The sequence below is a fragment of the Schistocerca serialis genome, chromosome 6 (genome assembly GCF_023864345.2).
Source record: "Schistocerca serialis cubense isolate TAMUIC-IGC-003099 chromosome 6, iqSchSeri2.2, whole genome shotgun sequence".
NCBI lineage: Eukaryota > Metazoa > Arthropoda > Insecta > Orthoptera > Acrididae > Schistocerca > Schistocerca serialis.
The window spans coordinates 743174422-743191467 of NC_064643.1; the positions used below are offsets into that span (position 1 = coordinate 743174422).

The 17046-nt window shown below is 40.0% G+C and overlaps 1 protein-coding gene across 7 annotated transcripts in view; it reads right to left on the reverse strand.

The window, feature by feature from the left end:
* The window catches only part of LOC126483891 (retinoblastoma-like protein 1), a 175787-nt gene that overhangs the window by 46705 nt on the left and 112036 nt on the right, over positions 1-17046 (reverse strand). For all 7 annotated transcript variants that reach the window (XM_050107157.1, XM_050107153.1, XM_050107158.1 and 4 more), the window contains one exon: positions 11815-12003. In XM_050107157.1, the coding sequence (XP_049963114.1) occupies positions 11815-12003 (189 nt within the window). The remainder of the gene's footprint in view (positions 1-11814; positions 12004-17046) is intronic.

Sequence of the window (17046 nt, forward strand, 5' to 3'; positions counted from 1 at the left end):
GGCACAGACTGTCAGCATACTTTACAGACGACCAGAATCTCTTTGGATTTTCTGCCAGGCTTTGAAACAAAGTTGTATTGTGGAAACTATTATAAGCCTCTCACATTGAAGTTCAGACTAAATTTCAAGCTTCTGTGAAAGATCACCAATCCTGGTGATTTTGTACTCATTTAAATTTGGCACGCTTTCTTTGTTGTTCCTCCAACAGTGTTCTGACCTTTCTGACCTGTTTTGTACAACATGGGGGATCAGATCCATCTTTCGTTAATTTATATGCATAAATCTCTGAACTGCTGTAATTAGTATTTCTGTGAATTCAAGCCACATCTGGTCAACACTTTCATAGTTGGTTCAGAAGGAATGGAGACTGTCTCTTGGGGAGGCACCAAGGTAACTTATCTACTTTATTAGATATACAGGGTGTTACAAAAGGTACGGCCAAACTTTCAGGAAACATTCCTCACACACAAAGAAATAAAATATGTTATGTGGACACGTGTCCAGAAACGCTTACTTTCCATGTTAGAGCTCATTTTATTACTTCACTTCAAATCACATTAATCATGGAATGGAAACACACAGCAACAGAACGTACCAGCGTGACTTCAAACACTTTGTTACAGGAAATGTTCAAAATGTCCTCCGTTAGCGAGGATACATGCATCCACCCTCCATTGCATGGAATCCCTATGTGCTGATGCAGCCCTGGAGAATGGCGTATTGTATCACAGCCGTCCACAATACGAGCACGAAGAGTCTCTACATTTGGTACCGGGGTTGCATAGACAAGAGCTTTCAAATGCCCCCATAAATGAAAGTCAAGAGGGTTGAGGTCAGGAGAGCGTGGAGGCCATGGAATTGGTCCGCCTCTACCAATCCATCGGTCACCGAATCTGTTGTTGAGAAGCGTACGAACACTTCGACTGAAATGTGCAGGAGCTCCATTGTGCATGAACCACATGTTGTGTCGTACTTGTAAAGGCACATGTTCTAGCAGCACAGGTAGAGTATCCCGTATGAAATCATGATAACGTGCTCCATTGAGCGTAGGTGGAAGAACTAAAATGAGCTCTAACATGAAAATTAAGCGTTTCTGGACACATGTCCACATAACATATTTTGTTTCTTTGTGTGTGAGGAATGTTTCCTGAAAGTTTGGCCGTACCTTTTGTAACACCCTGATTTTGTGTTTATTTTTGGTGGGTTTAGATGTTATGGTATTCAGTCTTGCAACAATAACCTTGTTGTCATTAATCCCTGAATCTGTGATCATGCTCCCTACTTGCTTAAGAATATTTGTTGCTAAGAGATCAAGTATGTTTTTTGCACTTTGCACTTTGAGTACACTCTTGATCAAATTACACAAAATAATTTTTGGAGAAAACTTTTAGTACACTTTTGGAAAAAGTTTTTGGTCTACCAACAGATCTAAACAAGTATTTTTGCCCAACATAATGAGGATAGATTAAAGTCACCACCAACTATAACATAATGAGTGGGGTATTTATTTAACATTATACGCGAGTTTTCTTTTACCCTTTCAGCAAACGTATCATCTCTGGGTTCAGCAAAAGGAACCACATATTAATTTATCCCAGCTGTCAAATATAACCTCTACCCATACTCACATGAACTATCTACTCCAATTTCACAACAATATAAACTACTTCTAACAGCAACAAAAATGCCACCACCTCATGTGTCGAGCTATCCATTCTGAACACTGTTAGGTCCTTTGCAAAAATTTCTGCACAACTTATCTCCAGCTGTAGCAAGCTTTCAGTACTCGCAATGATTTGAGCTTATTAAGAGGAACCCTCCACTACGACTCTATGATGCAAGTCAAAGAACCTCCAAGACTACATGGTCACAGAACTGTCTGAGCCTTTGATTCAGAAGCTATGCTTGGCTCTGTATCAAAGTTCTGCAATCGGCCCTGCCAACAATGCTACAGAGCCTGATGAGCCAAGTATAGTGAAATCACTGAGAAAAAAAGGTATCAGATTCTGAAGAAGACTGACAGATGTTGCACAAAACAATATGCCCAAGGGATTCACACGAGATGTACTCAATGATGTAATCAGAGACTGGCAATATCATGATTCTCTTGCTGTTCTACTCTTTGAATTTCTTTTATTCAATGGAGTACAGATGGCAGCTGCAGTGTAACACATGTTAAGTTCAGCTCGCGAAATTTAGTTGAATTCGAAGGTGCTCTCGCGGGTGGTGTTTTCTAGTACCAGTGGAAATTGTGTAAACAACAGTGTTCTGGGCAGTAGTGCTATTTTTTTTCTGTGCTCCACCAATATCTATGAGAAAATGGTAAACAGAAGAGTCAACAGCAGCGCATCCAGCAGCGGGGAGGCAGCAGGTGCGGCGGGCTCGCTCTTGGCAGAAGGCGTGGCCGCGGCTCCCGGTATAGCGGAGTTGGTCCGCTCTGAGGTAAACGCTGCGCTTGGCGATAAAGACAATTTTGTTCTGATAGCAGGCACTATATCCGATACAGTAATGACAGCAGTATTGGCCAAAATGCGTGAAACTGTTGAGGCCAATACTGCCGAAATAACAGTACTAAAAAAGTCTGTGTCTGAATACGAGAAAAAGGCACGAGAGTTGGAAGTAAAACTATCTGCCGCAACAAACGATCTAGAACAGTAGCAAAGGCGAAATAGTCTACGACTGTTTGGAGTAGCAGAAAATAAGGAAGAAGACACAGACAACCTGCTTATACAGGTTGCACGTGAAAAATTAGGGGACGAAGTGACTACGGCAGACAGTGACAGGAGCCATCGGGTGGGACAAAAACTACCAGGTGCTACCAAACCTTGCCCAATAATAATTAAATTTGTCTCATACCGAAAAAGGGCAGAGATTTTTACCCAGAAGAAGAGGTTAGCAAGGACAGGGCTTACAATAAGGGAAGATCTGACACACAAACGGCTAAAGATTTTAAACAGTGCCATATCCCATTTCGGTCTTCAGAATGTGTGGACTCAGGATGGCAGAGAAATCATTAAGACAGCATCTGGAAAGAAGACAGTCACAAACATGACAGAACTGAATAGTATTAGGTGAAGCTACTCAAGCCAAAAGTGCAAACTTAACACCATTTGCAAATTGTAACAGTCCTTACCCATATTTGTACCTTCAACTAATTGTTTTTGTAATTGTATTAACTTTGCACTATTTTTTATACCTGTAGCTCTAACGTTTACATAATTTTAGTTACTGCTAATACTTTTTTTTTTTAATTTTCTCAGATTATTTTCTTCCATTCCGTAATAGTACCATTACAATTATTAGTCTCTCCTTTAGTTTATTAATCACCCATCTCTTCGGTTTAAACTGTTCATAGCAAAAATTACTATCAGTATCACTTTAGCAAATTTCAATTTAATTCTAGCTTCCTACAATAATCTAATAGTTATTAAGCTTACTTCTCTCTGCTGGCAGCATCGGCCTCTTAAATCACTCCCCTTTCCCTTATTTCCACCCTAAGCTGTTTCAAACACACTAATTACATATCACCTCTTACGACAGAGCATACACAGTGACACACAGCCATCACTATTTTGGCCATATTCTCCTTGCACCGAATATCACTAATCCATTTTCTATACTCCAGCAACCTCAGGAAATCTCTTGTGGTCGCCTTTCTTTTGGCACTCGCGGAGTCACAAACAGGGCGCTCAAAATCTCAGACACCCCTGTGTTACGTCACTTCGCGGAAGCAGCGGCCAGTGCCCCTCGCGGCAAGTAGTGCCTAACAAAGGGACAAACCAGTCTGCCACCCTACTCCAGGCTGCTCAGCGGAACGCGTCAGAGCTTTTAGTAGCGCACTGCAACATCCAGTCTTTACCTGCACATTACGAAGAACTTAGCCTCCTCTTCAACCAACTAAACTACCACGTAATCCTCTTATCTGAAACGTGGTTAAAACCACACATATCCTCTGCGTCTATTCATCTCCCAGGGTACACACTTCTTAGGGCAGACAGATCAAAAAAGTGAGGTGGCGGGGTCGGCGCATATATACGAACAGATCTGAAAGCGAAAGTCTTATGTACGTCAAACCCTGCTGAAGAAAAAGAGGCTGAATTCATGTTCATTGAAATAAATATAGAAAGTCGGAAGTTCTTCACTGGCGTCGTGTACAAGCCACCAAAAATACGCTCAATGAGTTCCTTTCAGTCTGAATTACATTCACTTCAGTGTCAATACGAACATGTCATTGTAACGGGCGACTTGAACATAGACCTGCTAAAAGACACTCCCTCTGCAACAAACCCAAGAAGATTGTTTAGTTGCAATAGCATGAACATTCTTCCATTACAACCTACACACCATACGGCGCACAGTCACACTCTTATAGACGTGATCGCAACGAAACAGACTGACAAAGTAAGAGATGTTGGTCAAACATTGGCCCTTGGCCTCTCAGCACATGATGTATTATTCCTGGCCTACTCTGTGCAGCCCCCAAGGATCAAATCGCGTTACATTACTTGTAGGAAAATGAAACGTATTGACCTTGACGCTCCAACAGCCGACTGCTCAGAAATCTGATGGCATCAAATAATCAGAGAACCTACAATCGACGGCAAAATTAATGAACTTGGTGATAAACCCACTGGCCACTATGACAAACATGCACCTGTATGCACCTGTGTAAGAAAATCTCCTGCTCCATGGCTGACAGCTGAATTACGTCAAATGATGAATAATAGGGATGCTGCCCAAGGCATTTCAAGGCAGATCCAAAACCCGAGCGTTTCGAAGAATATAGAAAGCTACGGAACAGAGTGAAACAATGCATTTGCAATGCTAAAATCAGGCATGCCTGCTCCCTTGTATGCAGTGATCTGACGCCCACGACTCTATGGAAGAATCTCCGTAGCCTGGTGGTCAGAAAGGCAAAATCGGGAACGACTTTCCACGTCTCAGCTAACGAATTAAATGAATTCTTCTCTGCACCTCTGAATACCCACACGGCTGATAATTACCATCCACAAGAATCCCCAAACAGGATAACTAACAACGATACCTTCCATCTGAAACATGTAATAATAAATACGGCAAGAAAAGCAGTAATGAGAATCTCTTCTGATGCAATAGGCAATGACAGTATCAGTATAACCATGATTAAGAATGTTGCCGATATCTTAGTACCTGTCTTAACTGACATATTTAATTTTTCCCTCGTGAACGGAATACACCCCACTGCATGGAAAAGAAGCATACCGTATTTACTCGAATCTAAGCCGCACTCAAATCTAAGCCGCACCTGATAAATGAGACTCGAAATAAAGGAAAAAAAACTTTTCCCAAATCTAAGACGCACCTGAAATTTGAGACTCGAAACTCAAGGGGAGAGAAAAGTTTTACGCCGCACCTCCAAATCGAAACAAAGTTGGTCCATTGTAATATGAGACACAATTTAGGTCGAATGAATGACGATACAGCTACAGTAGTTTGGTTCGAGTCGTAAGTTTAGCAGTTAAGCTTTACCAGGTAGCCATTGCTAAGCGTCAGGCACTCCGTCCGTATTTATATGGGTACCCTTCCTTTTTCACGTGCTTCGTCTGGTTTGAATCGATCGCTTATTTTACTTTGATCTGATAAGCGCCGTTTTCTTTTTTATAAGTGTTTACATCACTCTAAGCTGAATATGCATTACTGTACTGTGTCATGCACTGTTTGTCGCATTCTGATAGTGCATGTTTACGGCCTGTCGCCGCTCGCGGCAAGGCTTGCTCTTGTGCGCGCTGCCGCCGCTTACAATAAAGAGGAATCGCCTCATTAGCGAAACAATGGCAAGAGACTGCTATTTGTTGTTACTTACACTGCTGCTTTCCTTGACAATGATCAACAAGTACCAAATAATAGACTGCGTATAATAGAACATGTTCTGAACGAGAGTTAGGCGAAAATTTTTCTGCGTTTGAAAATCTTTGCGGCCGCTTCTTTAGTACATCAAATTCTGCACAGAAATTAGAGCCATCTTAGATTTAAAAATCTAGTCAGTTGCCGTGCTTCATTTCTTACGGTATCACTAGTAGGCATAAGAATAATACGAATATAAACATGACACGATACGTATATTCTTTGGCGTTTGCTGTTGTCCCACTCTAGTTTCATAGTTTATTAGGCAGACAGGATTTAAATGAGATAGCAGCAAACACGAAAGAATACATGGCAAAATGTTCATAATCGTATTATACTTATGGTGAAGAGAATACTGCATGTGATTCACATTTCATCAGGCTCCTATAAGCAACCATCTCTTCTCACAGATAGGAAAAAATTCAGAACGTAGAGTTGGCCATATTGACAAACATCCCAAACAGTCTTGTCAGTTGGATTTTTCGCAGTACATTGAAATTGTGCTACATTCGAAGATGAACAATACGGAATTTTTATTTACTTCGTTGGATAATGTATGAAAATGCAGTGGTCGAAACTCGGGGTGGAGAAAAAAAAGCTCGTCTTCCACCTTTTTTTAAAATTTATTTACTGACGCAGAGGTTTTGGCGACAGTATTTATCTTTGTGCCTACAAAGCATGCCTGTGTAGCGCTACATATATTCTACGGCAGAAGTTACTTGTGGCGGCACCTACAAACATTTTTCAGAACTTCCGCTTGCTTCGCACTCGATTCTAAGCCGCAGGCAGTTTTTTGGATTACAAAAACCGGAAAAAAAATGCGGCTTAGATTCGAGTAAATACGGTCATTCGACCCATCCCTAAGATCGAAAACCCGCAACTGCCTAGTGATTACCGACCAATTAGCATACTGCCTGCTGTTACCAAAGCACCTGAATATATTGTTCACGATCAAATCACTGAACACCTGCAAGAAAATATGCCATCGACAACCAAAAGGCAACAATATTGATGCTACTGGACTTCAGTAAAGCTTTTGACACTGTTAACTTTGACATATTGCTCAGAAAAATGCAACAGCTTAATTTCTCAGATAGTGCAATGAGATGGTTTGAAAGCTACTTTAAAGACAGACAGCAATGTGTTGTCTGCGTAAATGAAAAATCTTCCTGGAAACACACTTCCTCAGGAGTGCCACAAGGATCGGTCTTAGGGCCACTTTTGTTTTCTTGTATGTCAATGATATTTCGTCGCTTCTGTCCTCCTGTAAATATCATTTCTATGCTGACGACCTCCAACTCTACCTAAGCGTCAGACATGAAGATATAAACACTGCAATCGCTCAGATGAATGATGATCTGTCTTCAGTAGTGACATGGGCGAAAAACCTGGGGATTAAACTAAATGCAAAAAAGACGCAAGTAATCTTAATAGCCAATCAGAAATTAATAAGTTCAGATTTCCGCGAACAGCTGCCTCCTATTCTGCTCGACGGTACTCCAATACCGTATCAGAAAACAGTGGGTGTAACTTTGGATGAGCATCTCAACTGGGCCGAGAATACAGTCGTAGTGTGCCGGAAGACGTCTGCTTGTCTCTATGCTCTCAAAAAGTTTCGGAACATATTTCCACAGGACTTGAAATGCCAGCTCGTGCAAGCACTTGTTCTACCGAACCTCCACTATTGTGATGTAATTCAACAAGGCATGAGTAGTGAAAACAAAAGACGGCTAGAACTAACCATGAATGCCTGTGTGCGTTACATTTGCAACATTCGCCAATATGATCATGTTAGTGCTTCATACTCCCAGCTAGGGTGGCTGCGGCCGGACAATTGCGTGACTACCACACTCTATGTCTACTTCACCGACTCCTCGGCGCGCAAGCACCCCAGTATCTTGCTTCAGAGATTAAACACCTGTCATGCCACCACAATCGAAACACAAGGTCACTCTTATTTGGTATCCTAACTGTGCCCACTCACAAAACAAAAACTTTTGCAAACTCCTTCTCAGTTGCCGCTGTCCATCTCTGGAACAAACTGCCCCTTACCTTGCACAAAATTCAATCTCCTGCTGCTTTGAGGAAGAAGTTGAAGCACTTCCTACTATCATCCTCATAACGTTCTCCACAAAATTAATATACAAGGCCAATCCTCTCCTTTGTCAAATAGCAAAGCTAGCGTCTCCTATCTTGCTCCTGAGATGCCTTCCTCTTCATCTATCTCTATTAGCCACGCAATCTTCTTTTCCTTTATATTTCCTTAATTATGTTTCATCATGTCTCTCTATTCTTCTCCTCCCTTCACCATGAGTCTCCCTCATACTCCCTGCTGCTAGCACTCCTATCTAAAATCTGTCTCTTCAATAATGTCTAATTATAACAGTACTTATGATCTACGAATATATTTTTCCAAGTGTGCCTTTGTAATTGTTTATTTCACTTTTTGTACTAGGTGTAGTTTAACATTCCTACTAAAACGTATGAATGTAAAATAAATAGAATCCCTGGTTAGATGTAAGAGAGGGCCTGATGGCCCTAATCTTGCCAGTTTAAATAAATACATAAATAAATAAATAATGAACAATGTTAAGAAATGGGTAGTTGCTACTCACACATCCATGATCACAGTCTCTGGCTGCTTTTGTGTGTGTGTGTGTGTGTGTGTGTGTGTGTGTGTGTGTGTGTGTGTGTGTGTGCGCGCGCGCGCGCGCGCGCGCGCGCGCGCATGTTTTGTCCAATTCTGATGAAGACCTGAAGACTGTTCAGCCAAACGCTTTGTTTGATAGTCTGTGACTCGGTATCTGCACTATATGGTGAGTAGCAACTATCCTTTTCATAATACTGTCATTATTCCATCGTGGATTTTACAGTACTGAACACTTTGATAACAACACAGCCATCACTAAACACACCCAGTATACAGTCGAACCTCACATAGCGGTAATCCGTTCCAGAATCTTACCCGGAATGTGAAATACTCTATACAATCTATCCTATATAATCTATCCCGTATAAATTAAGGTAAAATACGGTAATGCATTCCATGCAGAAGAGTTACTAAAAGTTTTATCTTATTCATGCCATTTATTCAAAGAAAATTATACATATAGTATTATGTACTTTATGATTATAATAGAGGGAAACATTCCACGTAGGAAAAATATATCTAAAAACAAAGATGATGTGACTTACCAAATGAAAGTGCTGGCAGGTCGACAGACACACAAACAAACACAAACATACACACAAAATTCAAGCTTTCGCAACAAACCGTTGCCTCATCAGGAAAGAGGGAAGGAGAGGGAAAGACGAAAGGATGTGGGTTTTAAGGGAGAGGGTAAGGAATCATTCCAATCCCGGGAGCGGAAAGACTTACCTTAGGGGGAAAAAAGGACGGGTATACACTCGCACACACACACATAGGGGGAAAAAAGACGGGTATACACTCGCACACACACACATATCCATCCACACATATACAGATGTGTGATTTTAGATGTATTATGTACTTTAATATTCACAATACCTAATTCCTTTTTACTAGGAAGCTATCTATAGTCATTTGTTTCTGCTGACGCTTCAATACTTGGTGCAAATGCAACACTGTATTATCATCAAATAAATTTGTAGTGTGATTTCCATGCTTTCAGAATTTCTTTTTTAGTGCGACAAAAGTTTGCTGCTTTGCTTTTACCATCTTCTCCTCTGAAGAACTCCTCTCCACAATTTCCTGTGGCGAAACACATTGCAACTCCATAAGCTCTTCAGTGGTCAATCTCTTGTCTGTGATTTTCCACAAAGTCATTGATATCACTGTTATGCACTTCTAGTCCCATGCTCTTGGCCAAAGACAATTTCATTGACTATAGGCTTCACAGGAATGATTCAAATGCCTCAAAGTCACATTCAACAATGCACTCCAGCCAAAGCTTCTTCCAAGCAGAAGTGAGAGTTTTCTTGGTAACGCCTTCCCACGCCTTTTCAATCATCTTGACGCAGGCAACAATGTTGAAGTGATATTTTCAAAGCTCTCCGAGAGTGAGATTGGTAGCTTAACAGTCAACTCAAAGCAATCCTTGAAGTGTGCTTTAGTGCACAGCTTCTTAAAGTTAGAAATAATCTCCGGTCAATAGGCTGGAGTAACAGAGTGGTGTTGGGAGGCAGAAACTGGATCCTGATGAACTGAAATTCTTCAAGGTGGTGGTTTTGTAGGCCTGGAGAATGGGCAGGAGCATTGTCCATAACAATCAAGACATGGAGTGGCAGATAAATCTCAAACAAATATTTTTTCACTGAAGGACCAAACACTTCATTGATCCAATCACAAGAAATATCACGTGTCACCGAAGCCTTGTTGTTCGACCTCCACATCACATTTAACCTGTTCTTCTGGACTTTACACTTTTTCCAAGGCTCATGGAGTTTTCAAATGGTGAACAAGCACCAGATTAATTTTCAAATCGCTGCTTGCATTGGCACAGAATAGCTGTGTGAAACGGTTTTTCATCGACTTGTGTCTGGGCAACGCATTCTCCTCTGCTGTTATGAAGGTACCCTTTGGCATCTTTTTCTAAAATAGACCTGACTAGTCATGATTAAAAACCTGTTGCTTCAGATAACTCTCAGAATCTATGAACATCTTGAAGTTACTGATAAAGTTCTCTGCTGCCTTTGTGTCGGAGATGACTCCTCCACTGTGGCTCACAACGCTGTGGATGCTGGTGGTTCTCTTAAACTTCTTGAACCCAACCGGCTTCCCTTTAACACTTACTCAACTGCTGATGATCGTGGCATCATCTTAACAAGGTCAGCGAAAATCATTCTCACCTTCTTACGAATGATGTTCTTGGTAACAGTGTTGCCTTGCAATTGCTTTTCGTTCATCCATATAACGACCAACTTTTCGACATCATCCAGAATACATAACTGTTGCTTAGATACCCTTGTCACTCCCTCTGAAGCACCTATTTTCCTTCATCTTGTCCTTGTTCTTGAGGATGGTGCTAATAGTTGATGTAAAATTATTGTATGTGTGTGCTATTTAAGCAATGCCCACACCACATTCATGTTTTTGTTTCATTTGTAAGGTCATTTTCTTTCTCTTATAGTTGGTCTTCAGGCTGCTTTATCTTTAGGGACATTTCTACATATGTTATTAAAATCTGCATACAAAAAGCACAGTGTGAACTCAAGTATAGAAAAACGTACGATCGCAAGCTGCATGCACTAAGATGGTAGCAAAAAGAGCGCTAAACCCAGTGTGCGGTACGTACTAAGGACATTGTTCATATGGCGCTGCCGACACTGAAAAGTGTTCAAATTGTTGAACGTTTCCCCTGCCATGTGCGAACAGATGGCGACGTCACATTAAATCGTCACTTATTATGCAGAACATCATTCTTTAAGCTAGTCATTCTTTTACAATTTGTTTTGCTCACTATGTGAATTGCCCGTTAAGGGAGATTCTACTGTAAAAGAGAAACGTGACATACACACAGGGCACATGTTAACTGATATATCAGTTGAGGGAGATTCCCGCAATTTGCGTGTCTAGTGACTGAAATTCTCAAGATGCTTTCCGTTTCCTCTAGTACATTCGTATTTCTCTATCACTCATAAGTTATAACTACAAACAAGAAAACAATATATATAAAAGATATCTAAGATTTTCTAGTAATTGTGCAAGGAGTGAAATAAATATAAAGTAACAACTGACTGTCTCCAAACCAAATAATTAATTACACCCATTTCAGCTAATTAACAGTTGTCTCTGACTTTCCAAGGTAAAATTCATTTCCCAGAGAATTTTAAGTTTTTGAGAGAAAATCACCTCCCTGTGTCAACACACCAAACATAGACTAAACTGAACAGTACTGAAGTAGTAATAGTGACACATCCTCCACCATGCTTATACAGTTACAGACTTACTTTGAATATTAAATGCTACAGGTTTTGATGACTGCAGCAATGACTGGCCAGGTCTGATGTTAGCCTGTTGGATTACACCTGTATTTACTGTTGATCCATCCACAAATAAACGTTTTTTTGCTGTACTATTTGGTGGGACAGGTGACTGGAATCTTTCTGATACAGATGACACTGGAGACTGTGCAGAGTCTGAAATAAATATCAAGAGACAGTAATTACTGATTCAGTTTGCTCTCTAATAAAAAACATTTACAAATAATTACAGATGGCAGCATCAGTAACTAAATTTTTGACTACTCTGCCAGAAGCCTAAGCCATAGTATAAATTGGAATGCAAAATCACATTTAAATGGTGGAGAAAACTAAGAAGCTGACCAGGAAGCAGAGAAAAACCAAGAAATGAAATAAAAATAAACATAGGACTGTTACATACAGTATAACTCTAGCACACATTTGTAGAATAATACCATCCAAATTGTTTAATGTATTTTTATTTATTATAGCATATTTTGGCTACTGCCTTCTTCAGATCCTGTAATAAATCACGATAACACAAAAATGAGAAGTAAAAAATTATATATTCAGATGATAAAGGTAAAACATAATCCAACAAAGCTTAGAACTATGAAAAAGCTTAGTGTCCTATGCCTAACTGGGTTATAGACTGTCAACTCAGTTCAAACATTTACAGAGATGCAAGTGCTAGCTGATAGGTGACATTAATGGGATACTTCTCCTTCTGTTCATGGGTCTGCACCTCATGTCGGGTGGGCCACTGGTGACCCTGTAGGTTGCACAGCAACATACTGCTCCTCGGAAAGGAAGAGTTCTTCGTTCTTCCGGACAAATGTGATAAATGACACACCTATAGTGCAATTAAAACTACTTTGTACCTGACAACTAGCCGAGTGTGTGACCTTGAGAGAATGCAGGCCAATCCAATGCTGAGATTCAGCATCCTTCACCCTGTGCCACTACTTACTCATTAGCACTCAGTAACTGCTAACACCTGGTCTTGTGCGCGCCATGTGTGACTTACTTTATCTTACTGTCTACTTTTCGTCTGTTTCCATTGCGTGTGTGTGAAGAATTACTGCAGTGGCTTTTCCATACAAAATGTCCTAAAATTTAAAATAAAAACAGGGCTGTCCTAGAATCCACAGTCCGAAATCATCTTTGAAGAAAGTGGGAAAAAGAATACCACTGCGAAAACAATCGCGTGAATACATCTGCAACTAAGACTATATTTTGAGATGCAAAGGGAGAAAGGAGGACCTCTTATTTCCATAAATAAGGTAGTCCAGGGGACTGTGGTGGCATTAAGAATAAGCAGAAAAACCGTTATAAATATAAGCAAGAAACAAAATGAAAAACTGAAGATACATTCCAGACCATCAAATCTTAATTCAGAATTAGCAAGTCTGGGAACTCTGGGGAAAAAACAATGTGTCAAGAAATGTGTGACAAATCTTAATTCTTTGAACAGGATATGATTTGCATACAACGTTATTAAGACGGCAACTAACACTTAAAGAAGTTGACCTTTATGTTGGCAGTAAGTCATCTCATCACTTAATATTATTAAAGCTGGAGTTTAATTATGAAAAAGTCTCTGGTTGTAAGTTACTCTCAGAACAACAGGATATTGCTGCACGGTGATGCTGATCTTTGCGGCATGTAAAGGACATTGCTTTCGATTATATAGTGTGGCAATATGAAACATGGGTGAATTTTGGTCATATGCTGAAGCCAGGTTGGGCTTGATGGATCACAAGAAGGAAGGCAGTACCTGTTGACAAAGGAAGCAGAATTATTGTTGTCCATGCAGGTACAGCCCATGGGTTTGTTTCTGGCTGTTTACGCGTTTTTCAGGTCAAAGAAAATGTCGAACTTTCATGAAGAAATGAACGACACCATACAATGGTTTGAAAATTTACTGTTATCAAATTTAGAGAAACCGCCATAGGTTATTATTGACAATGCGCCATCCACACTGTTGTAAAGGACAAAGCCCCAAACGATACATAGAAAAGAAGAAATCACACAGTGGTCACGACAAAATAATATAAAATTCGATGACAGAATGAAGAGAGTGGAACTATTAGAACTTAAGTCACAATGTAAGCCACGGCACCCTACATACCGTGTAGACAAAGTTGCCAACACTCAGGGACATTCTGTAATTACTTTACCACCCTATAATTGTCACTTTAATACTATAGAGCTCATATAGGCTCAAATTAAGGGGTACACAGGACTTGAAAAAAGAAATTCAAACTTTCACAAGTGGAAAGACTTTTACATGACGCTATTTCTGAAGTAACTGTGGAAAACTGGAGCAATGTTGTAGCACAAACAAAATGTGTTATTCAGGAAGCACGGAAGAATGAATACTTATTGGAAAATACTGTTTCCGAAAATAATTATTGCTGCCAGCGAGTCATCTGAAAGTTCCAGCAACACAGGTATAGGCGGCATTTTCGAGTTTGTCAGAGGCAGAACACGTCAAGTGATAGTATGTTGCAACAAAATTCGTACCTTTTGGTGATGGGGGTTTCACTGTTTTGTTATTTTGTGTTTTATGATCTGCTGAAAAATTCATGGCACAAGACAAAAACGTAACAATAACCCTCTCTAAGCAGCAGTACATGTGCTTCTTTTCCCCACCCTGCATAAGTTGTGTCAGCACTTCAATGGTACCGCGCTAGCAGAAGCCTACACACAGTGGCAGCTGGCACCACTGCGTGGCTGCTCAGTGAACCGTCACGTACAAAGTAGTTTTAATCACACTATAATACAGAAGTGTGCTGCAAAGGAAACCAAAACTCCACTCACACCCAAATACTATGAGACACAGTTTAAGAATAAGAAAGAGAGAAAAGGAAGAACACCATGCAAACTGTGGCGTGCGAGCTCTTTTTCATAAGGTGTCCATCAATAGTGAAATTATCCAGCAGCAAGGCATAAATGCAACAATGGACAAATGAAACACTAAACAAATAGCAGAAATACAAGTTCTGTGCTAAGATGAAACGGACAATACGATAATGACTCCAAATTGATTGGAAAAGAAAGGGAAAGGAAGGAAGCCAGGAAAAGTAGAGAGTGCGGGAGTGGTGGTGGGGCACTGTCAACAAATATAGCTCACTAAACTAATGAAACAATAATAATAGAGGATTATTAATTTACTACAGTTAAAAGGATAATAAATCCTGAGAATTAGTGTCACCTTTCATGCGGCAACTTTGTTGATAAGTGAATCTTCATTAATTGGAAAAATGTAATAGAAGGAAACTGAAGAAGTTTAACTTGGACCAATATTACACAGTTTTCAAAATCCTAAGAGAAGAAAGGACATACTGAAAAGGTAGTCAAGAATATTTCGTGACTTTCACGTGGCAATAGCCTTGAAAAGCGAATTCACAATATTTTAATAAATTCATACTACATGGTTACTCATTGGAAGCACAACAGTAAGATGGTCAAGGCTGAGTGACTATACAACCTGAAAGGAACTGAAGACTTACCATCACTTTGAATCCATACGATTTACAAAAGTGATTGTTTGGAGTGTGGTCAGAAAGTAATGCGTATTTCTGTTTTTCTTAAAAAAATCTTTATTTATTCATCCACGTCAACTTTATCCCCTTCAAAGTAATCCTCCTCTGATATAATAAACTCGTAAGCACTTCTTCCACTGTTGGAAGCCCTTCTGGAACTCACTTTTTATTGTGTGTTCAGATCCTTCAGCAGTTCTGTTTTTATCTCACCAATGGTGGCAAGCAAGTTCATGGTTCTCTTCAGACTTGGTAATAGATAAAAGTCACAGGAGGCCATGTCCAGAGAATACAATGGCCGAGGCCACATAACGGTTTTGTTTTTTGCCAAAAGATCACAAACAAGCATCGATATGTGAGCGGGAGCATTATTGTGATGCAGTTTCCACAAGTGGTTTTGCCACAAATTTGTTCATTTTTTGCGGACTGATTTGTGCGCACAGCATGTAACTTACAGGTAGTATTCCTTGTTGACCATACAATCGTAAGGCAGGAACTCATGATTCACTATACCACTGTAATTGAAGTAAACAGCGAAAGACCAAATCTACCTTCAATCATGATGCACGCGATTTCTGAGATCACTTGTCCATACAGTTCACAGGCCTGTTTATAGAGGACACCTGAGTCGATCCCCTGGTGCACTCTGGTGAGCCACCAAAGAAACAGTATTATTTAAGCAATCGCAAATGTGTGCTCGGCCTGCTCTATAACCAGTATTACTGGTATCCTGTCCATGTGCTCAATGCTATGCCTTGTATCTTACGTAATGCTCTACAAAGTACTTTGTTCCACAAATTGTGTTTGTTCTTCCTATAGCAAGAACCTTCACATGTGATTGAAATTGATGATTTTTTTTTTAGTCTTGGTCCTTCAGCAGGTTCCATTGGGATGAGTGCGCACTGGTTTCAATATAATAACCACATACCTATGTTTCAATGCCTGTTGTAACCTTGATTAGAAGTTCTGGATCGCTGTCAACTTCATTCAGCAATTCCTTAGCGATGTCTATGGGATATTGTCTTTGGTTGAAATTCAACAGTTCTCAAACAAACTTTGCTGCTAAGGTTTCATTCCCAAAAAATCTGAAAAATTACTTGGCATGAGCCAGAGGTTATGCCAATGACATCAGCAACTTCTCTGATGGTGATACGACCATTTTCCAGAACCATATTCTTTACTTCTTTTACACCATCGTCAGTAGTTGATGTGCTGGGGCATCCAGGGCAATCACAGTCTTCAAAGCCTTCTCGGCTCTCTTTGAAACAATTGTACCATTCGTAAACTCTTGTCTTACTCACAACAGATTCACGAAAAGCCACAGTCAACATTTTGAGTTCAGTGCTGCACTTTATTCCAGTTTTTGAAGCAAAATTTAATGTCACTTCTTCAACCCATCTTTTTTGAAAATAAAAATTCACCAAGCACTCAAAAACACGTACGTCCTTTTCAACTGTCAACAATAAACTAAATATCCAAAACAGCTGAAAATGTAAACCTACTTCAAGAACATGTGTACCAACAAGACAATTAAAAAAAAATTGAATGCATAAAGACTGCAAAATTAAAATATTCCCATTACTTTTTGATCACAGCTCATATCTCTCTCTCTCTCTCTCTCTCTCTCTCTCTCTCTCTCTCTCTCTCTCTCTGTGTGTGTGTGTGTGTGTGTGTG